Source organism: Mobula birostris, chromosome 1 (assembly GCF_030028105.1).
Source record: "Mobula birostris isolate sMobBir1 chromosome 1, sMobBir1.hap1, whole genome shotgun sequence".
NCBI classification, from domain to species: Eukaryota; Metazoa; Chordata; class Chondrichthyes; order Myliobatiformes; family Myliobatidae; genus Mobula; species Mobula birostris.
Window position 1 is genome coordinate 232,441,858 of NC_092370.1, and position 26,394 is coordinate 232,468,251.

General features: G+C 42.5%; 1 protein-coding gene across 6 annotated transcripts in view; it reads right to left on the reverse strand.

Moving 5' to 3' along the window:
- The window catches only part of adck1 (aarF domain containing kinase 1), a 765,048-nt gene that overhangs the window by 333,844 nt on the left and 404,810 nt on the right, over positions 1–26,394 (reverse strand). For all 6 annotated transcript variants that reach the window (XM_072273241.1, XM_072273237.1, XM_072273238.1 and 3 more), the window contains one exon: positions 25,715–25,831. In XM_072273241.1, coding sequence (XP_072129342.1) covers positions 25,715–25,831 — 117 coding nt within the window. The remainder of the gene's footprint in view (positions 1–25,714; positions 25,832–26,394) is intronic.

Sequence of the window (26,394 nt, forward strand, 5' to 3'; positions counted from 1 at the left end):
ATATGGTTAGGATTAGGGTTAGTGAGTTGTGTGCATGTTATGTTGGCACCAGAAGCGTGGTGACACTGGAGGGCTGCCAATCCTCGGATTGTGTATGTCATTGACGCAAAATGTTTCAATGCTTCAATGTACATGTGACAAATAAAGCTAATCTTTAGGTTACAAAGAAATGAGTGGAGGAACAGGGCTAATGTTGTGTCTCTGAGAGCAGCATAGCCTCAGTGGGAAGAATGGCCTCCCCCTATATCATAAGGAAATGGTACAACAGCACGGAAACAGGATATTTGACCCAACGAGTCCACAGCAACCATCAAACAGACATTTACATTACTCTCACATACAGTAAATCCCATTTTTTTTCTCCATTAACTGTCACCAGCTCCTGAAGATTCTGTCACCAACCTACAGACCAACAATTTACAGTGGCCGATTAACTTACCAACCCACATTCCTTTAGGATGTGGGAGGGAACTGCTTTCTGTAAGGAGTTTATAAGTTCTCCCCATGACCGCATGGGTTTCCTCCAGGTGCTCCAGTTTCCTCTCACATTCCAAAGATGAATGGGGCAAATAGGTTAATTTACACAAGTAGAAGTGGGTGCATGGGCTTATGGGGCCACAAGGGACTGTTACTGTGCTGTATCCCTCCATCTCGCCCTCCAAATCATTAAACCAGTAAACTTTTCAAGTTTTTTCAAAACCCAACCAGTCCTACAGCGATACAGCACAGAAACAGGCCCCTCAGCCATAGGACTATAGGATAAAGGAGCAGAATTAGCCCATCGAGTCTGCTCCATCATTTCATCAAAGCTGATCCATTTCCCCCTCAGCCCCAGTCTCCTTCCCTTTCCTCGTATCCCTTCATACCCTGACCAATCAAGAACATATTACCTTTTGCTTTAAGTATACCCAATGACTTGGCTTCCAAGGCACCTGTGGCAATGAATTCCACAGATCCACCACTCTCTGGTTAACCTCCTCATCTCTGTTCTTAATGGCGTCCCTCTATTCAGAGGCTGTGTCCTCTGGTCTTAAATTCTCCCACCATAGGAAGTATCCTCTCCAGATCAAGGCCTTTCAATGTTTGACAGGTTTCAATGAGGTCATCCCTCATTCTTCTGAATTCTGGTGAATACAGGTCCAGCGCCATCAAATACCCTTCATAGAAAAAGCCATTCAATCCTGGAATCATTTTTGTGAGCCTCCTTTGAACCCTCTCCAATGTAAGCACATCCTTAAGTGGCCCAAAACTGCTTACAGTACTCCAAGTGAGGCCTCTTCCATGTTTTATATAGTCTTAACATTACATTCTTGCTTTTATATTCTCAACCTCTCAAAATGAATGCTAACACCGCATTTGCCTCCCTCACAAGCAACTCAGCCCGTAAATTAACCTATAGGGAATCTTGAGCAAGGACTCACAACTGGTCCATGCTGACCAAGATTCCATTTAAGCTACTCCCATTTGCTCGTGTTTGGTCCCATATCCCTTTCAGCTTTTCCTATCCGTCCAAATGCCTTTTAAATGTTCTTAATGTACCAACTTTTATTGATGCACGTAGAAAACTTTCTGTCTGGATGCACAATAGCTGGGTATAGCAATTGCTCAGCGAATGACCGCAAGAAACCTCCGAAAGTTCTGGACACAGCTCAGCGCATCACAAGAAGCAGCCTCCCTTTATGGACTCTGTCCATACTTTTCTCTGCCTCAGTAACATAGCAAATTTCATGGCATGTCAGTAATTATAACCTGAATCTGGGTCAAATCAATCTTTCCTTCATCCTTTCTTCTTCCCTCCCTCCCTTCCTTTCTTCCTTCCTCCTTTCTTTTCTTTCTTTCTTTCACTGAGAGGCCAATTTGGGCCCTCGAGCCATGCCACCCAGTAACCCTAGCCTAATCACGGAACAACTTACAAACACCAATTAACCTACCAACCAGTATGTCTTTGAATCCCACACAGTCACGGGGAGAACGTACAAACTCCTTACAGGCAGCAGTGGGAATTGAACTTGGATCGCTGGTTCTGTAAAACGTTGTGCTAACCTCTACACTATGTGCGAGTTCATGAAAGAACTTGTGTTTCTGTAATCTCTTTCATGACCTCAGGATGCCCCAATCCACTTCATGGGCATTTCTCTGTTCAGAGAGCACAAGTCAATGTTGCAGCAAACACTGCGGTCAATGTGTACACAGCAACATCCCAGAAGCATTGGTAAACAATCAGCATCTCTCCTTCAGCCACTGTCCCCAAACTACAGAATTACCCATTCCAGAGCAATACATCGCTGATGGATCTTGCAGAGCAGTGGATGGTTTTGTCAAGGGTACTGTGCACTGACAGCAGATGTCAAAGGAGCCCTGATTTGTATTGTCTGCATGTTATTCTTTAGAGCAACACTTTAAAGTTGTCCACGCAGAGACTGCAATTATTGAATGGTGTTTTAAGTTATTTAAAAAAAAGATCAGTGCTTCAGGATTGAATGCATTACAAAACCAATCTTCGTTTTAGTCAAAGGTTAATCTAATCTTTTCATCCTTATGTTGGGAGACAGTAGGTAGGGAGCGTTAGCTGTTCTAACACACAATGTTCTATCCCACAGGGGTACGAAGGACTAAACACATCAGTAGAGCACAATCTGTGTTTTATTTCTTATTCATAAGAGGCAGGAAAGAAAGATGGGATGGAGATTCCCACTAAATGGAACTCATAAATCACTGAAGGCAAGGATTTAGCATTAAGGCCGGGCAATACTCTTGGCCAATACCAAATAAGATTCAGAGAAAACAGTATACAATTCACTGAACAACACACACACACACACACACATATTACACACACACACACACACAACAGTGAAGGAACTCAGCAGGTCAGACAGCATTTAAGGAGGGGTCTAAACAGTCGACATTTTGGGCTGAGACCCGTCATCAGGATTGGAAAGGAAGGGGGCAGAAGCCAGAACAAGAGGATGGGGAGGAGTGCAAGCTAGCAGGTGATAGGTTCATTTCATTTTATTATCAAAGCATGTATGCAGAATGCAACTCTGAAATTAGTCTTTTCCAGAAAGCCATAAAATACAGAAAACCCCTATAAGCAGTTGAAAGAAAGACATCAATCCCCTCCCATGCACAAAAAGAAACAAAAACTCACAAACCCCAAGCACCTCCAACCCGTCCCTGGCACAAAAACTAACAGATCACCCAAACCCCAACCCGCCGGTCCGCAACAAGAAAGAATAGGCAACAACATGATATGACATAGAACTGAAAGAGGCCAATATGAACCACAGTTAGTTTGAACTACAGTCCAAACCATAAATCTCACAATTTTGATAACATCTCCAAGAGCATTGGGACCCAGGGGCCCCCCAAAGGGCAGTAACATGAACCAGCGGTCCCTCCAATGCCAGCGACTCAAATGAGTGGCTTCTCCGACGGCACGTCTCGAACCAGCAGCCCTCTGACGGCAGCGTCTTGAACTAGTGGCCTCTCCGACGGCAGTGACTTGAATCAGCGGCCCCTCCAACTGCAGCAACTCAAACCAGTGGCCTCTCTGATGGCAGCATTTGGAACCAACGGCCCCTCTGAGTACCACTCGCACTCCTCCACATTTGCCTTGATGTTTCAATCTTCCTCGACGCTTTAATCAATGAGAAATGTAGTCAATCAAGGCCCCTCATCTTGTTTCTGAGCTTCTCTTCGTGGTAGCTCATGCTTGCATTTCTCTCCTGGAGTTCTCACAGGGACAGCAGAGCGCTAGCTCACTCGATCAAACTACAGACTGTAAGGCTCCAACAGTTTCAAAAACAAAATTAAGACAAAAAGAATAGTAGAAGCTTTAAGTGCAGATTCAGGATGGCAGGAGAAACAACATCCATTCTACACTGCACAATTCCATAAGCACTCATAAAGGTGAGTGACTCTTCAAGCAACATTGTCTGGGGTTGGATGAAGGATGCTTTTGGACAGAACACCATGAGGCCACAATGGACTTTGTAAAGTAATGGTCAGGTTATGATCGGTTTGATCCAATGCAATAGATTGGTGGGGCCTGTGGTAAATGTGATGCTGCTAGATATTCAAGGTCCAGACAGAAATGATGGACTTAGATTGACAGTTAGAACATAGAACATATTGCAGAACAGCACAGGAGAGGCCCTTTGACACTGGATGTTGTGCCAAACTTTGATAACTCCTAATTGGAAGAATTGGCAAAAAAAGTGGCAGATGGAATACAGTGTTGGGAAATGTACGATAATGCATTTTGGTAAAAGGAACAGTAGTGCTGACTATTGTCCAAATAAGAAATAGATTCAAACATCAGAGGTGTAAAGGGACTTAGGAGTCTTCGTGCCAGGCTCCCAAAAGGTTAATTTACAGGTTGAGTCTGTGGTAAAGAAGGCAAATGCAATGTTGGCATTTATTTCAAGGGGAATAGAATATAAAAGCAAGGAGATAATGCTGAGCCTTTATAAGACACTAGTCAAGCCGTACTTGAAGTATTGTCAACAGTTTTGGGACCCATATCACATATCTCAAAAAGAATGTGCTGTCATTGGAGAGAAAAACTAACTGAGACATAGCTAAAATTCCCTTTGTTTATTTGGGATACTTGTCATTTAATTGGGACAGGAGACTGTTGCTGAACAGTTTCTAACTAGTGTCAGTCGCGGGCACTTGTGTTGCTGTTAGACACTACACCGTGCATTGGTCGCAATGTGTCCCAATTAACGGATCCACTGTATACGGTGCATAAAATTGATATTTGATGCCTCCAACATTGATATCAAAGGTGTTCATATATATCACAAACAACAAGTCCCAGAGCACCTTGGGTCTTCCAAACCAAAAGGCATCCTTCCACAACTAGCATCCATCTCCAGAACCGAGCCAATATTATCCAACTTAATTTGGATCCAATGTCCCTTTACTGGTTGGACTAGCCTACCATGTGGGACCTTGTCAAATACTCTACAAAAGTCCAGGTAACATTTACCACTCTGCATTCACCAATCTTCTTAGTTCCCTCAATCAAATTAGTGAGGCAAAACTTCCCTCACACAAAGCTATGCTGATTACCCTTGGATGGACCCTGTCTTTCCAAGTGTATATAAACCTAATCCATATAGGTGTATATTAACAACCTCACGGGACCAATAGACAATGAGATACAGGAGCAGAATTAGGCTAATCAGCCCATCAATTCCAACATGGCTGATTTATTATCCCTCTCAACCCCATTCTCCTGCCTTCTTCTTCTTCTAATCTTTGATACCTTCACTAATCAAGAACCTAACAACTTCCACTTTAAATACATCCAATGGGTTGACCTCCAAACATTTGTGGCAATGAATTCCACAGATTCGCCACCTTCTGGCTAAAAAAATTCCTCTTCATCTCTGTACAAAAGTGACATCTTTCTATTCCGAGGCGGTGCCCTCTGATCCAAGATTCTCCCACAATAGCGACCTCTCAATATCCTTTCTAAGTCCTTTCAATACTTGATAGGTTTCAATGAGGTTCCCCCTTCATTCTTCTAAAATTCAGCTAGCAGAGGCTGGAGACTTCAAATGCTCCTCAATTGTAAACCCTATCATTTCTCAGATTATTATCCTGGATCCTCTCCAATGTCAGCACATACAGGAGAGTGGTGATGCACTGAACTAGTTATAATATGCTTTGGGGAGCCCTGGGGGTGTGGAACACATGCGTTGAGATTATATTTCTTGGTTTACTCTACCAGGGGTCTTTCAGGAAAGAGAACCAGCCATTATATGTGAACACAAAACATAAAACAGGCCCTTCAGCCTATGGTGTTGTTCCAACCTTTTAACCTGCTCTATGATAAATCCCACCCATATAGCCCTCTTTGTGCCTATCTAAGAGTTTCTTAAATGTCCCGAATGTACAGTACCTGCATCTACCATCACCTATTCCTTCCACCCACTACTTTCTGTGTAAAAAAACCTGTGACACCCCCCTATACTTCCCTCCAACTATGCCCCTTTTAGACCATAAGACATAGGAGAATTAGGCCATCTGGCCCATCGAGTCTGCTCCGTCATTCAATCATGGTTAATCCCTTTTTTTTCTCCTCCTCAACCCCAGTTCCTGGCCTTCTTCTTGTAAACTTTGATGCCATGTCCAATCAAGAACCTATCAATCCTTGCCTTAAATACACCCAATGACTTGGCCTCCACAACAGCATGTGGCAATAAATTCACCATCTTTTGGCTAAAGAAATTCTCCGCATCTCTGCTTTGAAGGGGCGCACCTCTATCCTGAGGCTGTACCCTCTTGTCCTAGACTCTCCCACCATGGGAAACATCCTTTCCACATCTACTCTGTCTAGGCCTTTCAACATTCGAAAGGTTTCGATGAGATCCCTCCCGCTCATCCATCTGAATTCCAGCGAATACAGACCCAGAGCCATCAAATGTTCCTCGTATGATAACCCTTTTATTCCTGGAATCATCCTTGTGAACCTCCTCTGGACCTGCTTCAATGCCAGGACATCTTTTCTGAGATGAGGAGCCCAAACCTGTTCACAATACTCAAGGTGAGGCCTCACCAGTGCCTTATAAAGCCTCAGCATCACATCCCTGCTCTTGTATTCTAGACCTCTTGAAATGAATGATTATCTTTATTTGTCACATGTACATCGAAACAGCTAAACATACAATGAAATGCACTGAAATCAGCGAGGATTGTGGTGGGGAGAGCTCACAAGCGTTGTCATGCATCCAGTTCCAAAACAGCATGCCCACAACTTACAAACCTTAACCATACGTCTTTGAAGTGTCGGAGGAAACTGCAGCACTCGGAGGAAACTGTAGCACCCAGAGGAAACTCATGCAGTCACAGGGAGAAAGTACAAACTTCTTATAGACAGTGACAGGAACCGAACCTAGTCGGTGGTTGTTGGTGATTGCAGACTCAATGGGCTAAATCAACTAATTCTGCTCCTATATCATACGGTCTAACTCCAATGCGATTGCACTGCCAACAATGTTACATGACCCTTGAGGGGGGATTTTATTGAAACCTACAAATACTGAAAGGCCTAAATAAAGTGGACGTGGAGAGAATAATTACCAACAGTGGGAGAGTCTAAGACCAAAGCTACAGCCTCAGAATAGAACCACATTCTTGTAGAACAGGGATGAGAAGGAATGGCATCAGACAGGAGAGTGGTGACTCTGTGGAATTCATTGGCACAGATAGTTGTGGAGTCCAAGTCATTAAGTATACTTAAAGAAAAAGTCGATTAAGTTCTTGATTAGTAAGGATAATAATAATATTTTACCAGGGTGAGCTGAGAAAAAGAATAATTATATTATAAATACAAGCCTGATTCAGTTTTAAAATCAGAATACCACATATTATATTATGACTGATCAGTACAATCTTTGGAACCTGAACAAGATATATATTGTCCTGATAGTAATATCTACAACTGGTATCATCCCAAAGGCACGATGCAATAGCATTAAACAATTAGGCTACACAGCAACATCTTTGTAACTCTTCAGAAAGCCAGAATACTACACATCACTAGAATAGTCCGAAAATTCTGAGCAATTGACAAATGACTGTGCTTGGCTATGCCTGTACCTCAGGTTTTACCAGCTTGAGCTGAGAGAAAAAAAATTTAATAATAATCATTATTATTGCTGCTGTTGTGCACTTTTCACGCAGACAATGTAGTTCAATGTGTTTTACAATGGGATAAAGTGTGTAACACCCTGGGAAAGGTTTCACTGCTAACGTAATGGTCTTTGTGTAGAAGCAGTGTTTGGGTTATGGTTAAAGATATCGAGTGCTTTGGAATGTGAGCCCCCCAATGAAGTCGTCGTTGTCTGAACCCTTAGTGCCTAGGTGGCACATGGGGCCTCTCGTCCAATGAAGGGAATGTGCTTTTCACGTTGTGTGCCTGACACCGGTGTGAGCTGGATTTTTTTTTTTTTTGGTTCGGCGGGAGATGAAGGGAGAAGACACCGGAGGGAAGAGGTCGTAGGACTCAACCCGGAGTGGGAGCATGATTCGATGAAGCCCAGGGAGACTGAAGGAGGATCGGCGAAGGGGAAACCGTGAGCTCCAACTTGTGCACATTAGACAGTTTCATTAAATGTGCCCTTTTATTTTTTTTGCTTTCTTTACTAATCCTTTAGTCAAATTAAGAATTATAAAGCTAAATTGTTTAATTGTATGCAGTGTATTGCCCGTTATTTTGTGGTACTTATTTGTAACAAATCAAGCAGCATCCACACACATACAGGGGGATTTGGTGGGCTTGTGCTTCAATCTCCCACGTTTGGCGGCGTCGGAGATTGTCCTCCCTAGACTTACGCAGCTGACGGAACCACAGTGTTTCAAGTGCAAACATGAAAATAAAAGACAAGAAGATGTTAGTGAAAACCAAGATCTAAAAAATAGGTTTTCAGCTGGTCTTTAAAAATGTCAACTGAGTTTGCATCTCCTATAGTTTTAGATATTGAATTCCACAGTGTAGTAGCATAATTCATAAAAGCTGACCTTTCAATTACCTTTTGAGGGAGATTATTAAAATTTAAGAGACTGGCAGAAGAAGATCTGAGGGTTCAGACAGGATTACAAAAGGACATCAAAATTACTGGGAGAAGGCAGAAGAACAGAGTTGAAACAGAAAGTAAAACAGCCCCATCACTATAAATTACCTGATGAAAGTTGTATTGAATTACAACTCGCAAAAGCATCCACTCTTCTCAGCTGGATTCAATATTCTAGTTGAGATGAAATGAAGAATACAGGAAATGTGAAACAGAGAAGAATTGCCTGAAATGCACGGCAGAGCTGTGGTGATGGGTGTCCACTTGAAATATTAACATGTCTTTTCCCTTTCTTGAGATCTGTCAGTCTTATCAGACATTTCCAGTCTTTTAGTTAACTGTTTCTCTGAGAACCCAGGAGCCTGCAGAAAGTGCTGAGAATCTTAACTAAGGGCAGGTTACAATCCTGGATGCATGTCGTTGCCTTCTGGAGTGCTTACCACTTGAGTATTGAACTGCAAGTGCAACAGCACAGCGGCTGGGGCTATGCAGGCTTTCAGATAACCTGAATGCTGATTGTAACTGAGAAGTTCAATAATTCATATGGTAATGAAGGAATTTATTTTATTATTTATATAACATAAGACATTACAGTACAGTAACGACCCTTCAGTCCATGATGTTGTGTCAACCTTTTAACCTACTCTAAGCCTTCCATCCTCATGGCCTTCCACATTTCTGTCATTCTTGTGCCTATCCAAGCGTTTCTTAAATGTCCCAAATCTACTCTATAATTCTCAGGGTTTGTCCCCACTCCCTTTTTTGAACAAAAGAATCACATTTGCCAACCTCCAATCATTTAGTACTACTCCTGTGGCCATGTTGTATTTATTTGATTCAGAGATACACCACAGTAACAGATCCTTCTGGACCAATGGGTCTGCGCCACCCAATCACACCCACTCAGGTGGCCAATTAACCTACTCATGTGGAAGGAACGTGGCAAGAAACCGGAGCATCCAGAGGAAACCAGGCAGTCACGGGGAGAATATATAAATTGAAGCAATTAAATAAATTTGGAACAGAAAGCTAGTTGCAGTGTTGGTAACCATTTATAATGACTTCTCAATACAGAGGTATGGTATTGTATACAAGGCTGAACACTTAATCTAGATAAATATTGTGTCTGCAAGCTACTGACTAACTATTCCAGACAGTGTCATTGTTACAAGCAGGCACACCACATTACCAGCCTGGCTGAGTTCACAATATGTTTATGCAAAAAAAAAAGTATGTTCACAGTCTAGACTTTTGTAGCTGCTAGCAATATGTTACATTATTTACAATAGTTTCATTATGAACAGCATTACTTAGACTCAATAAACTTTTAAAAAGTTCTGAGTTGGAATTTTCTGTGAGACTTGGAGACTTCAGGGCTGAAGAGAATTAATAGATGTTAAGGACGACTACCATATTGCACTATTTCTGGTTAAAACCCATTCAGTTCACCAACGTCTTCTTAGGAAGAAAATCAGCCTTCCTCTACCTGCGGCAGTATATACGTTAAGTGACACCAATTTGCTCTTTACTGCCACAGAGTCAGGATAGAAGGGTGCCCCTTTAGAACAAAGTTGGAGATGAATTTCTTTAGCCAGAGGGTGGTAAGTCTGTGGAATTCATCGCCAGCCAGTTGGCTGTGGAGGCCAAATTATTGGAAAGGTATTTAAAGTGCAGGTTGATTGGTCCTTGATTAATAAGGCCAACAAAGGTTATGGGGAGGTGGTAGGAGAATAGGGTTGAGCGGGTTAATAAATCAGACATGATGGAATGGCAGAGCAGACTCAATGGGCCAAATGACCTATTTCTGCTCCTATGCTTTATGGACTTCAGGAATGGGCAGGCAAGCAACTCAACTATGGGGTAATTAGTGACAGAACCATGGAAACTTATAGCAGAGGACAAAGCCATTCCATCATGTACACAACAGGCAAAAATGGACTTTGAGTCGTCCAATGCTCCAGCTCTCAGCCTGGTCCGTCGCACATTCGGCTCTATTTATGTACACCATTTTAAATGTGTTCATGACTTTCGCCTGCAACAACTTTCCAGGCAGTTTGTTGTACGATTTTCACCATTCACTGAACCAAAAAACCTTTTTTATTTGTCTCAACTCCCTGCTAAACCTTCGACCAATTAGTTTAAATCTTTGCTTCTAATTATTGACCTTGCTGCTAAGCGATATCTTCTGTCAATTTCCTTGTCAGAACATCAACCCAGACCGAGCTACCACATTACTATAATACCTCATAACTATCATTTTCAGCCCTCCACACTCACCCTGATGATATTCCAGCCTACTTTAGAGAAGTGACAAGAAGTGTACATTGTATTCCAGCTATGACCTAACCAGCGCTTTACACATTTCTGGTACAACATCCCTGTCCATACCTTGGCCAACAATTTCCCTTGCCATCTCCTTATCTAACTGTCCTACAGATGTACTACTGAAAGTGACAGTTGAACCATGGGCTAGTACAAGAATTGAAATGTGCATGAACATTAGAAGCTGCAGAGAGCAGTGGACTTTGCTCAATACATTCCAGGCACATCTCGCCCCATAATTGGTGGTAACTCCAGTAAATGCTGCCTCAAGGAGTCAACATCCATCATCAAAGACCCCCACCATCCAGGCCATGCCATCTTCTGGCCGCTACCACTGATCAGGAAGTACAGAAGCCTTAAGTTCCATACCACCCTTCAACTACTTAGTTCATGAACCAACCAGCAAAACTCTAATGATGTCGTATCTGTTAAATAGGGGCTGTGGACAATTCTGATTTGATGGAGAACAGATGTGAAAGCACAGAGGAACATCTGGAGAAATCTCTGAAACGCCCGTCCTCTGCTGTCGTTACTGTGTGGTCGGGAATCTTTCGAAGGGTAGGCCTCAAAATCCCCGGCCTTGCCTGCTCTTGGTGACCGAGAAGGAGGTCGAATCGTTCGAACAGAGATGGCGCTCAGTACTCGGTATCAGAGAGCTGATCAGAGCTCAAAGTTTTTGGACGACTCAGAGTCGGACTGTGGTCGGCGTGGCAGGGAGAGTTTTTCTTCCTTCTCCTGTCTGCGTGAGATGAGGGACATTTGAGAAACTTTGAACTTTACTGTGCTCACGGACTTCTTCATCAAGTTATGGTATTGTTACACAGTTTGTAACTATATGTTATAATTATGTGGTTTTGTCAGTTTTTTCAGTCTTTGTTTTGTCCTGTGTTTTGTGATATCACACCGGAGGAAATAATGTATCATTTCTTAATGCATGCATTACGAAATGACAATAAAAGAGGACTATGTGTCTTCATAATCATAATCACTACAGCTTAGCAACACCATCAAAATGCTGGAGGAACACAGCAGGTCAGGCAGCATCAATGGAGAGGAATAAACAGCTGACATTTCAGGCCGAGACCCTTTATCAGGATTGGTAAAGGAAGGAGGAAGAAGCCAGAGGAAGAAGATGGGAGATGGGGGAGGAGAAGGAATATAAGTTTTAGGAGGGTAGGCAGTGTTTCTCCACCATTTTGTGTGTGTTACTCTGGATTTCCAGCATCTGAAGTTTCTCTTGTGCTTAGCAACACTATGGCCACTTTGATCACTTTGCATTAAAATGGACTAGGTACTTTTTGTTCTAATTGTGTTTTTTCTTGCAAAAACTATGTACAATTTATGCTTAATTAATGCTTTTTGTGTGAATGCTACTTCTGTGATGTTATGTTCCTGTGATGCTGCTGCAAGTTTATCTTTGTACCTGTACACATCTATACAGGTGCTTATGACAACAAAGCTGACTTCACTGCAAGGATAGGTGGGCATACATTAAACACCAGGCTGGCAAGTAACATCCTGATCCCATATATGAATAAAGAAACTGAGTAGCAAAGGCATTATATGCTCGTATTCACATTAGCGACAGAAGTGGGTGATGCCAACACTGTTCAGCAGGGAAAACAAACATGTAATGATAAAATGATAAGACATTCAAACAATGAGATTAATCTCTGCAGATTAATAAACTTTTGTCAAGGTTCAATGATAATCCTTAAAACTCCACATAAACCAGTGTCAATAGAATCTATTTGATAGGTAAATAACCTTAGATGATCTTCTGTTTAAGAACGCAATCACTGATTTTAAAGGAGATTTGAACTGAAACCTTTAGCATACTAAAATAGTCTTTTCTTTTTAAGAAAACCTTTACAGCACAGAATTGCAAGCTCTTCTCCATCATCTAAGCCCCTACCATCCAGACCATTGCCTCTTCTGATGTTGACATATTTTGTTACAAAACTACAAGTTTATTCACTCACAAAAGTCCATACAATACCCAGGTGTTCACAAAACTATTAATAATTTCAAATTAAAATATGATTACTGTTATCTGCAAAACACTCAAATCCCTGGGGGGTCTGCTATTGTCAGAAATCCCCCACTGTGCACATAGGAACTTCATGCTCCCTATGAGCACGGTGGCAGACAAGTAAAAGAACTCTACTTTGGTAGAAGTTCGTGACGATTTTGTCATCTAAAGTTTTGACAAAGTTCTATAGATGTGTGGTGGAGAGTATATTTACTGGTATGGAACGCCAGTGCCATTGTATGTAAAAGCCCACAAAAAGTGGTGGATACGGCTCAGTCCATCATGGGTAAAACACTCCACACCATTGAGCACATCTACATGGAGCACTGTTGCAGGCAAGCAGCAGCCATCATCAATGACTCCCACCATATAAGACATGCTCTCTTCTCTTCTCGCTGCTATTAACAGGAACAAGGTACAGGAGCCTCAGGACTCACACCACCAGGTTCAGGAACAGTTATTACCCCGCAGTCATCAGGCTCTTGAAGCAAAGGGGTAACTTCACTCAGCTGCACTTGCCTCATCATTGAAATGTTCCCACTAAACTGGACTCACTTTCCAGGACTCTTCATTTCATGTTCTCAATATTTATTGCTTATTTATTATAATTATTATTATTATTATTATTTCTTTTTTCTCATATTTGCACAGCACTGTGAGGGTCATGTTTTTTGACTTCTCCAGTGCGTTCAACACCATCTGCCCTGCTCTGCTGGGGGAAGAAGCTGACAGCAGTGCAGGTGGATGCTTCCTTGGTGTCATGGATTCTTGATTACCTGACTGGCAGACCACAGTACGTGTGCTTGCAACACTATGTGTCCGACAGAGTGATCAGCAGCACTGGGGCTCCACAGGGGACTGTCTTGTCTCCCTTTCTCTTCACCATTTACACCTCGGACTTCAACTACTGCACAGAGTCTTGTCACCTTCAGAAGTTTTCGGATGACTCTGCCATAGTTGGATGCATCAGCAAGGGAGATGAGGCTGAGTACAGGGCTACGGTAGGAAACTTTGTCACATGGTGTGAGCAGAATTATCTGCAGCTTAATGTGAAAAAGACTAAGGAGCTGGTGGTAGACCTGAGAAGAGCTAAGGTACCGGTGACCCCTGTTTCCATCCAGGGGGTCAGGGTGGACAGGGTGGAGGATTACAAATACCTGGAGATACGAATTGACAATAAACTGGACTGGTCAAAGAACACTGAGGCTGTCTACAAGAAGAGTCAGAGCCGTCTCTATTTCCTGAGGAGACTGTCGTCCTTTAACATCTGCCGGACGATGCTGAGGATGTTGTACGAGTCTGTGGTGGCCAGTGCTATCATGTTTGCTGTTGTGCGCTGGGGCAGCAGGCTGAGGGTAGCAGACACCAATAGAATCAACAAACTCATTCATAAGGCCAGTGATGTTGTGGGGATGGAACTGGACTCTCTCATGGTGGTGTCTGAAAAGAGGATGCTGTCCATTGCCATCTTGGACAATGTCTCCCATCCACTACATAATGTACTGGTTGGGCACAGGAGTACATTCAGCCAGAGACTCATTCCACCGAGATGCAACACAGAGCGTCATAGGAAGTCATTCCTGCCTGTGGCCATCAAACTTTACAACTCCTCCCTTGGAGGGTCAGACACCCTGAGCCAATAGGCTGGTCCTGGACTTATTTCCGGGCATAATTTACATATTACTATTTAACTATTTATGGTTTTATTACTATTTATTATTTACGGAGCAATTGTAACAAAAATCCAATTTCCCCCAGGATCAATAAAGTATGACTATGACTATGACTATCACTAACAGTCAAGTGTTCTTGCAGGCTTCAAGGCAGCCACCATCATCCCAGTACCTAAGCAGGCATCAGTAACTATAGTTTGTTGTTTTTGTTTTGCACATTGCTTGTTGTCTGTCCTGGTGGGCGCAGTCTTTTATTGATTCTATTGCGTTTCTTGTATTTAGTGAAATTTCCCACAAGAAAAGAAATCTCAAGGTTGTATACGGTGACATGTATGCACTTGAATAAAAAAACTTACTTTGAACTTTGAATTTTGAAGAACAAGTCTCATTGGGAATGAGTCATAATTTGAAGTAGCGAGTGAGGGAGAGATATCGTTGCAAGACGAGAGCCATTTGAAAAGGTTTAGTCTTGTCGGGAGTTAGTATTATTTGAGCCAATAAATAGAGGAAAGGTGTAAGCAGAGAGGCCATTGTTGGAGAGGGACAGTGTTGGAGCGGGAGGCTTTGGCTCAAAAGGCTTCAGCTCAAAAGACTTCGGCAAAGGCTTGGGCAAGTATGGAAGGTTATAAGAAAGCTTTTATTTTCTCTTTCTTTGCCTATTTTACACAGCTAGTGTGCTGAGAACGGGTCCAGAGACTCTTTGTGTGAGATTTGGGAACTCTGGGAGACCTCTAGCCTCCCTGATAACTACATCTTACAAAGTATATTCAGCTGCAGCTCCTTAGAGAAAGAACTGGAGCTGCAGCTCAGTGCCCTTTGATGGTATGCCCAGATGGTATTCTGCCTGTCGGGTGCCAGGGTCAGGGAAATCTCAGATCAGGTCCACAGCATTCTAAAGGTGGAGGCTGAGCAGCCAGAAGTCATGGTACATATTGGTACAATGACATAGGTCAAAAAAGTGAGAATATAGGGAATTAGGGAATATAGGGGTCCTGAAGAGAGAATATAGGGAATCAGGTAGAGAGCTGAAAAGCAGGACCTCCAAGGTAGTAATCCCTGGATTGCTGTCTGTACCATGTGCCAGTGAGGATAAGAATAGGATGATTTGGTGGATGGAAGCGTGGCTGAAGAATTGGTGCAGGCAGCAAGGTTTTATATTTCTGAATCATTGGGATCAATCGTGGCGAAGGTATGACATGTACATAAAGAGTGGGTCACCCAAAGGAGACTAATATCCCTGAGAGCAGTTTCTAGAACTCTTGGTAAGGACTTAAACTAATTTGGCAGGGACAAGGGATCCAAAATGACAGGCTGAGGATGGGATCATTGGTATACAAGGCGATGCACTGTGTTGTGAGACCATGTGGAAGGACAGACAGATGTCAGGGCAGAATGTCAGTCATTAACTGTAATGTGGGGTAAAAATCAGAAAGGGTGACGAATACAGGACTGAAGGTGTTATATTTGCATGCTATATACGAAATAAGGCAGATGAACTTGTAGCAGAGTGGAGATTGGCAGGTCTGGCATTATAGGCATCACTGAGTTGTGGCTGAAAGAAGATCATAGTTTTGAGCTTAACATCCAAAGATTCACTTTGTACTGAAAGGGCAGGAAGGTAGGTAGAGGGGTGGGGTAGCTCTGTTGGTAAAAGATACAGGCAATGTTACAATGGTCGTGAGGAACTTCAATATGCAGGTAGATTGGGAAAATTAGGGTGGTGCTAGATCCCAAAAGAGGGAATTTGTAGAATGCCTGAGATGGCTCTTTAGAGCACCTTGTGGTTTGCACCCACTAGGGGAAAGGCAATTCTGGATTGGGTATTGTGTAATAAAGCAGATTTCATTAGGGAGCTTAAGGTAAAGGAAAACTTGGGAAACTGTGATAACAATATGATAGAGTTTACCCTGCAGTTTGAGAGGGAGAAGATAAAGCCAAATATATCAGTATTACAGATGAGTAAAGGGAATTACAGAGGCATGAGAGAGGAGCAGCCCAAAGTTGATTGGAAAGAGACATTATCTGTGATGGTACCAGAAAAGCAATCACTGGAGTTTCTGAGAGTAATTCAGAAGGCACAGGATAGAACATCCCAGAGATTCCTGTTCTTCTTCCTGTTAAAATCCCAAAGCATTTTAACAGGAAGAAGAGGTAACCACGGCTGACAAGGGGAGCCAAAACAGCCAAGAAGGATATGAGAGGGCATATATTACAGCAAAAATTAGGGGGAAGTTAGAGTATTGGGAAGCTCTTAAAAAGCAACAAAAGAAAACTAAAAAAAAGAGAGAAAAGATGAAATTTGATGGTAAACTAGCCAATAATATTAAAGAGGATACCAAAAGTTTTTTTTCAGATATATAAAGACTAAAAGAGAGGTAAGAGTGGATATCAGATCACTGGAAAATGATGCAGGAGAGGTAGTAATGGGGGACAAGAAATAGCAGATGAACTTAATAAGCATTTTACATCTGCCTTCCCTGTGGAAGACATTAGCAGCATGTCAGAATGTCGGTGTCAGATGACTGAAGTGAGTGTAGTTGCCATAGTAAGGAGTAGGTGCTTGGGAAGCTGAAAGGCCTGAAGGTAGATAAGTCATCTGAACCAGATAGTCTACTCACCAGGGTTCTGAAAGAGGTAGCTGAAGAGATTGTGGAGACATTAGTAATGAACTTTCAAGAATCACTACATTCTGGAATGGTTCAAGAAGACTGGAACATTACAAATGTCACTCCACTCTGCAAGAAGAGAGGGAGACAGAAGAAAAGAAATTATAGGCCAAATAGCCTGACTTCTGTGGTTGGGAAGATATTGGAGTACTTTATTAAGGATGAGGCTTCGTGGTACATGGGGACACATGATAAAATATGTCAAAATCAACATAGGTTCCATTAACAAGAACTCTTGTCTGAAAATCTTTTGGAATTCTTTGAGGAAATAACAGGCAGAATAGACAAAGGAGAGTCAGTTAATGTGTACTTGTATTTCAGAAGGCCTGTGACAAGCTGCTGCACATGAGGCTGTTTAACAAGGTAAGAGCCCATAGTATTAAAGGAAAGATGCTAGCATGGATAGAGCATTGGCTGGTTGGCAGGAGGCAAACAGTGGGTATAAAGCGAGACTTTTTGATTGGCTGCCATTGGTTACTGGTTTTCCGCAGGGGAAGGTACTGGGGCTGTTTCTTTTCACGTTATAAGTGAATGATTTGGTTGACAGAATTAATGGCTTTGTGGCAAAGTTTGCAGATGATACAAAGATAGATGGAAGGGCAGGTGGTGCTGAGGAAACAGAGAGTCTGCAGCAGGACTTAAACAAATTAGGGGAATGGGCAATGAAGTGCTAGATGGAATATGGTGTAGGGAAATGTATGATCATGCACGTTGGTAGAAGGAATAAAGGCATAGGCTATTTTTTAAATGGGGAGGAAATTCAAAAATCAGAGGTGCAAATGGACTTGGGAGCCCTTGTGCAGGATTCCCTAAAGGATAACTTGCTGGTTGAATTGGTGGTAAAGAAGGAAAATGCAATGTTAGCATTCATTTTGAGAGGACTAAAAGATAAAAGCAAGGTTGTAAAGTTGAGGCTTTATAAGGCATTGGTCAGATCACGCTTTGAGTACTGTGAGCAGTTTTGGCTTATTTTAAAAATGTGCTGGCATTGGAGAGTGTCCAGAGGAGGTTCATGAGAGTTTCCAGAATAAAAAAGTTAACAAATGAGAAGTGCTTGATGTCTTTGGGCCTGTACTCGATAGAGTATAGTAGAGTGAGAGGGGATCTCATTGAAACCTATTGAATATTGGATAGAGTGGATGTGGGGAGGATGTTTCCTATAGTGGGTGATTTTAGGACGAGAGGACACAGCCTTAGAATAGAGGGATGTCCATTTAAAACTGAAATGAGGAGAAATTTCTTTAACCAGAGGGTAGTGGATCTGTGGAATTCATTGCCACAGATTCTGTGAAGGACAAGTCACTGAGTATACTTAAAGCTTTGGTTGATAGGGATAATAAATCAGCTATGATGGAATAGCAGAACCATTCTGCTCCTATGTCTTATGGCCTTGTGCTCCTTCTACAGGGACATCTAGGTATAGACATATCCAAAAGAGAGGTAGGCAGTTGGCCTGGGCAGAGCCTCGAGTGCCCGTTGCCCGGCCCGTGAATGGGCATTTTGGCTAGAACCAGAAGCAAGCCCACCAGGAGATTCTCCTGAGTGACCCACCCCCTAGGCAGGAGGTTCAGGAACCCACAACTCCGGGTTCAATAGCAGCTTCTCCTCCACAGCCAGCGGGTCTAGGGCTGAGCTGAAAGCCTCTCATTTGATCTCAGACTATATATGTTTCTTTCTTTTTCTCTTTTTCTCTCTCTCTCACTCTCTCTCTCTTATTCCCTTTATGTTTATTTAATCATGTAAGCTATATATAACTTATGTTAAGTTAACGTTACCTTATGTTTGTCACGTTCATAATGTACTGTGTTGCTGCTGCAAAAAGATAGTGATCTTAAAGATCAGCTTTATTTCTCATGTGTATATCGAAATGCGTCACTTGTGTCAAATCAAATCAGTGAGGATTTTGCTGAGCAGCCTGCAAGTGTCGCCACGCTTCTCGCACCCACATAGATGCCCGCAGCTCACTAACCCTAACCAATAGCCCTTGCAACATGGGAGGAAACCAGAGGACCCAGAGGAAGCTTGCATGGTCACAGGGAGAACAGACAGCAGAGGATATTGAACCCCTATCTTACAGCTGGCACTATAAAGCATTGTGCTAACTGCTAGGCTACCAAGGTACCCCTAAAAAATGACATTTTCATGACATTTATATACTACATATGCCTATGACAACAAACATGAACTTGAGATTGTTATAAATTCTAGATTGTCTTTGGCGATGTTCAAAGTGGTGTGGCTCTATTATCAAACACTTAGCATTCCATCTGCCTTCTTGAGAGCTCTACTTAAATAAAGCCCTCTGTCCTTGCAGCCTGTGAGATATGTTTTAAATGCAGAGTGACTTTCACACAAAGCTGCCATGATAATGACTAGGTAATGGGTGTCATTGGAAGTCATTGCCAAATGATAGCAGGATCGAGAAGAGGGCATGGCCTGGATGGTGGGGGTCCTTGATGATGGAGGATGCTTTCTTGTAGATGTGCTCAATGGTGGAGAGTAAGCACATAGCATTATTATGTACCTGTGCTGATGGTGATTGTGTTGTTGACCAATCCATTGATGGTACCTGTCCAACTGTTTGTGTCCAGCAACTTCCAGTTTTGTTTTGGATTTCAGTCTCAACAGATTCCTGCTCCAATTGCTCCCTGAGATGGTAAACCCTGGTTCTCCTGTTGACTTAACAATGCTAATAAGACAGGTGTCAAATTAAGCTATTTGGATCATCATGTCTGCTTCACCTTTCAATCAATATAGTAGGGTTGGTGAGTTTTCTTGATTGTTTGGGATATGTTCTCCGATAGTGAAGGGTTGTGTGTGATGTGCACTCCCAGGAGTTTGAAACTGACTGCAGTTTCCATTGGTGTGCTGCTGATGTAACAAGGGGTGTCAGCGGTTTGAGTCCTCCTGAAGTCAATAACCATCTCCTTTGTCTTGTTGACATTGAGGAAGAGGATATTTGCTTGTCATCATGTCTTGAGCTCTTTCACCTCCTCTCTGTAGGCCATCTCATCATTGTTGGTGAGGAGCCCCACCACTGTCGTGTCATTTGCAAACTTGATGATATAATTTCTCAGGTGCTTGGCCATGTGAGCAGAGTGTACAGCAATGGGCTCAGCACACAGCCCTGGGGGGGGGGGGGGCACTAATGTTGAGGATGTTTGGGAGGGAGGAGCAGTTGTGTTTCCTGACTGTCTGAGGTCTGTTCGTTAGGAAGTCCAACACGCAGTTGCACAGTCGAGATGAAGAATCCATTGAAAACTATGCAAGCTGGCTTTCCACTGAAGCTGGGCGAGATGAGAACGAGAGGTCATAGGTTAAGATTGAAAGGTGAAATGCTTAAGGGGAAACTGAGAGGCAACTTCTTCACTCAGAAGGTGTTGCAAGTGTGAAACGGGTTTCTAGCAGAAGTGGTGGATGCAGGTTCGATTGCACTATTTAAAAGAAAAATGGATAAGTACATAGAAGAGAGGGGTATGGAGGGCGTAGGTGCAGGTCAATGGGAGCAGGCAGAGTAATGGTTCAGCACAGACTAGATGGGCCGAGGTGCCTGTTTCTGTGCTGTAGTACTCTATATATCTATAAGACCTGTGTTTTAAAGACATGAGAGATTTCACAGATGCAGGAAATTCTGAGCAACACACACAAAATGCTGGACAAACTCAGCAGGTCAGGCAGCATCTATAGAAGGGAATAAACTGTTGACGTTTAAGGCCAACCCCCTTCATCAGGATAATTGGATTCAAGGCAGTCTACTATTCAACAGCTATTCTTAAAATAAAGTTATGTAAAGATTGGACGAAAGAAACCATGGCAGCTGTTTCTTCTTCCAATAAAAGCCGGGTGACGTTTCCAGTAAAATGCATCAAATGGAGGATAATGACAAAAATTATAATGTGAATGAGATCAATCACAGTGTAGTTACCAAGTGTGAGTGACAAAGAAATTAGTTAATCATCGTCACACTGTCACTTTGTGCAGCACGTCACCACTTAAGATTGGAATAGTTGCATCCTAAAGCACTGAGTCATGTGGGCCACTAACGATCTCCAAGCCTTTTTATGTAAAACTGAATACAAATCCAATCAAATTTACAAAGGTAACCTCTAAAGGAAATGGAGAGACAAGTCACTGTAGATGCTGGAACGTGATTGAAAGATAACTTCAAATGATGAAGACCCTTCAGCCCAAATAATACCCTCCTATCATCCCAATGCAGCTTTAAATGAATGGGCATTATCATATCAGAAGGTCAGTCCTGATGCCAGCACAAAGTGTCATCATAAAAAAGGCACAACGTTTGTTCTACTTTCTTACAAGTTTGCATAGATTTAGCACATCATCGAAAACTTTGACAAACCTCTATAGATGCACTGTGAGAGTGTCCTGACTAGTTGCAGCATGGCTTGATATAGCACCACCAATGTCCAGGAAAGGTAAAGTCTACTAAAGGTGGTGATTACAGCCCAGTCCATCACAGGCAAAGCACATTAGAAAGCAGCATCCACCATTAAGGACCCTCATCACCCAAGCCATGCTCCCCTCCAGATTTGGGAACGATTATTACTCTACAACTATCAGGCTCCTGAAAAGACATGGACAACTTCACTCATCTCTACACTGAACTGACTCCAAAACCTATCAACTCACTTTCAAAGACTCTGCAACTCAGCATCATTTATTTACTTTTTAGTGTTTGCATGATTTGTCTTCGTTTCTGCATTACTTGTTCGTCTATCTTTTCTAGTTATAGCTTTACATACATTCTACTGTATTTCTTTATTTTCCTGTAAATGCTTGCAAGAAAATGAATCTCAAGGTAGTACATGGTGATATATTCGCTCTTTGATAATAAAATTACTTTGAACTTTGAATTTCAACTTAAGACCCATCTAAGTTAATTAAGGCTAGTGAAAATGGAAAAATCCTAACCAAAGTTTCCAAACCACAACTTTTTATTCAAAAGATTATGATTAAATAGGGAAAGAAATCTTTCCAATCCTTACTTGAGCCTCTTTGGTTAATAATACATTAACACGATACTTGAAAGTGCCATTGGATTATTTCTGTATCGAATTACTTCCTCAAGCACTCATTCAGCCTTGATAGCTGGATCCTACTCTACTTGCCAGCTATCTGACTCCTTGCAGAAAATCTTTGTAAGAAGCTACCTACTTTCCTTGAATGTACAATGCTCCCAGCTCCTCTTCAATAGAATTCTGTTTGTACTGCTTTATAATCTGCATGCTGAAAAATATACACTTCACATTAAGCAAACATTTGAATTTACGATTGATATAAAATTTATTGCATGCAAAGTCGAATGTTTTGCATTTACGAAAAAGGAAGTGTCGCCTTTTCAATAGGATTCAGAAGACTTCTGGGCAGTGATTCAGCTCTTGTAGATAAAATTTACCTCAACATAACTCTAGCCTTCAACACAGTGAATTGATTAAGAATTAGGTAGTAAAAAATAAACCTTGATACTGAACCATAAAGCAATGAATGGGTAAACACTAAATTCAATCCCTGATTAATGCTCAGTTATTGCCCTGTCTAAATGACGGCAAGCTTTTTCTCTTAAGTGGTTTGGTACAATTGAGTGGCTTGCTGGAGACACAAGAGCTTCTGTAGATGCTGGAGACACAAGAGCTCTGTAGATGCTGGAGGAACTCAACAGGTCAGGCAGCATCTATGGAGGGATTCCCATTCCCATCCTGATGAGTCGGTCAATGGCCTCCTCTTGTGCCCCGACGAGGCTACCATCAGGTGGAGGAGCAACACCACATATTCCGTCTGATGACATGAGTATCGATTTCTCCTTCTGGAATACAAATTCCCCACTCTGACCTTTTACTTCTCACCTGCCTGTTACTTCCCATTGGGTACCTGCCTCCTTCCCCTTCTCCTATTGTCCACTCTCCTCTCCTATCAGGTTCTCTCTTCCCCAGCCCTTGATCTTTCCCACTCATCTGGCTTCACCTATCACCTTCTAGTTAGCCTCCTTCCCTACCCCTCACCTTTTTATTTTGGCACTTTCCCTTTCCTTCTCAATCCTGAAGAAGGGTCTTGACCCAAAACGTTGACTGTTTATTCTTTTCCATAGATGCTGCCTGATCTGCTGAGTCCTACAGTATTTTGTGTGCGTTGCTGTGGAGGGAAAGGCCCTAATGAAGGGTCCCAGCCCGAAACACCAACTGTTCATTTTGCTGCCTGACATGCTGTGTTTGTCCTGCATTTGTGTGTGTTGAGTGCCTTGCTAGGCTGCTTTATGTGGGGTTAGAAGTCAACTGCAGCTGTAACCACAAAAAAGTCAAACCAGTAGAGCATCTCAGTTATGTTTCTTGTGGGGGCAATCAGAAACCATTTTGGTGTTTACAAAAATCTGGCAACCCCGCAGATAGGCTCATGATGGAGTTCCCAGAGTGGAGGAGTTTAAAACTGGAAGATATAGGTTTAAGATTAGAGGGCACTGATTTAAAAGGGGCCATGATATTTCTTCCCTGGAAAACCTTGAAGGGTGAAGATGTCACCGAGGGCTCTGGGACACTTTACTTTATTAAAGTTGCTATAAAAATGCACTAAAGACAAACTGCACAAAAGGACTCCTGCAGCTTCTTGCAAGGAACCAGGCACTGACCAGACACCTGGTGGATCCCAGCCCTTCATACATTAGCCACAATGTCCAAACGCCTCCCCACACTTCCAATGCACACCTCTTCCTCCCAGAATCACTCAATCTCATTTATGTTCACCTGTGTAATAGCAAGAGATATCATGGGACAAGTAGAGTGCCCGCTACTAAATGTGCACTATGTACCCTATATCACAATTATTTGCATAAAGGATACTGGTTATATTGGCAAACCAGTAACCATAAGACCATAAGATATAGGAGCAGAATTAGGCCATTAAGCCCATCAAATCTGCTCCACCATTCCATCTTGGCTGATTTATTATCCATCTCAATCCCTTTTTCCTGTTTTCTCCCCATAACCTTGGACACCCTTAATAATCAAGAACTTATCAACCTCCACTTTACATATACCCAATGACATGGCCTCCCTAGTCTTCTGTGGCAATGAATTCCACAGATTCACCACCCTCTGGCTAAATAAAATTCCTCCTCATCTCTGTTATAAACAGATGTCATTGTATTCTGAAGCTGTGCCCTCTGGTCCTAGGTGCACTCAGCATATGAAACATCCTCTCCACGACCACTCCTATCAGGATCTTTCCTCTCCAGCCCTTGACCTTTTAGGCCCACCTGGCTTCACCTATCACCTTCCAGCTAGCTTTAATCCCCTCCCCCTATCTTTTTATTCTGGCATCTTGCCCCTTTCAATATTCAATAGGTTTCAATTAAATCTACCCCCCTGTGGTTCTTCTAAACTCCAGCAAGTACAGGCCCAGGGTCATCGAATGCTTCTTTAATTAACCCTTTCATTCCTGGTATCGTTTTCGTGAACCTCCTCTGGACCCTCTCCTATGCCAGACTGATTATTTGAGACCAGGACAAATGATCTGGAGACATGCAGGTACTTTAAATACAGTTAATTAAGTATGCAAACTTGGAGTTTTGAAATAAAAACTGGTACGAATAATAAAACCATGAATTTCAGACAGTCATAAAACTATGAAACTTCATACAGTCATAAAATCAAGTTCATAAGTGCTCATTGGAAAAAGAAACTTCATATTTTTATGAACTTTAACTGGCTGATTGCCTCATGAAACAGCTTAGCATGCCAAGGGTAGTTCGAGTTGGACAATAAATGCTTCAACCTCTGAATGAGTATCTGAATATGTGTAGCCTGGGGGAAAGTACACGCTCAGGACAACAAAGACTCTTTCGGGTTTCAATTCCTTTAAATGTTGTAGATGTTTAAGAGCCAGAAGAGGGTCGCGAAACAGAACGAACGAATTTACAAGCTGTTACAATCTCAGTTTAACTTTCGCTCCACACCCTTGTGTATGGACAGAATTGCATATGCAGTATAAAAATACCAGAACTAATACGGTAGTGGCAATCTTGGATGGTGAGGAACTTTGTATAAACCACGCCACCCAGCGTCGATTCCTTCACTGGTGGAAACCTTTCCTCACCATGCCCAGCACAGTCTGGGAGGAACCCAATTCCAATGCCCTACCACATCTTCAGCAGAAAGCAAAATGGTCTGCCCACTATCCCGCGCTTGCGTAATGACATCACCGTCTCCCCTTAAAGGCACAGACAACTATTCTAGCATTACCCGGATGGATGCCTAAGTACACTTTTATACTGAATAAGATCCGACGGTCACCCAGTTGCATATGAATTGAGGGGAGGCCAGTAACTATATTCAAAATTGATGGGATAATAATTCCCACCAGCTCCATCAGATTGAAGGCCGACACTCCTTCCTCAATGAGCAAGAGCCAGCCGGTCCTCACCTCATTCACGTTGATGTCATTTTCCTTCATGAACTCTCTGTCATTGACTTGACCTCCTTCCATAAACTCCATGGCCAGAACACGACTGGTTGACAGCTCCCAGTGAATTTTAGGCACCTTCAGGATGAAGACACAAGGCAGATCTGTGTTAATTCATCTCTCCTGGAACCACGGGACAAAATAAAGACCACTATCATAGGTACTAACTGAAATCTTGGCTTCTGACTTTAATCGTGCAAATATTAGGCATACAAGATCATCACAGGCAGAAATCAATTGGATTGCCAGAGACTTTTGCCAGGGCAGAAATGGTGAATATGAAAGGGCAAAATTTAATGTGATTGGAGGAAAATATGGGGGAAAATGTATGAGGTAGGATTTTAACACAGAGAGTAGTGGGTGCGTGGGTTGCCCTGCCAGGGGTGGTGGTAGAGATAGAAATATTAGGAACATTTAAGAGAAACATAGATAGGCACATAGGAGGAAAGAAAAATAGAGGGCTGTGTGTGAGGGAAGGGTTAGATCGATTTTGAAATAGAGGGCTGTGTGTGAGGGAAGGGTTAGATCGGTTAAAAAGTCCACATAACATGGCGGGCTGAAGAGCTTGTACAGTGCTGAAATGTTCCCTGTCCTATGTTCTGAGACAAAGCAACACACAATCTGCTGGAACAACTCAGGTG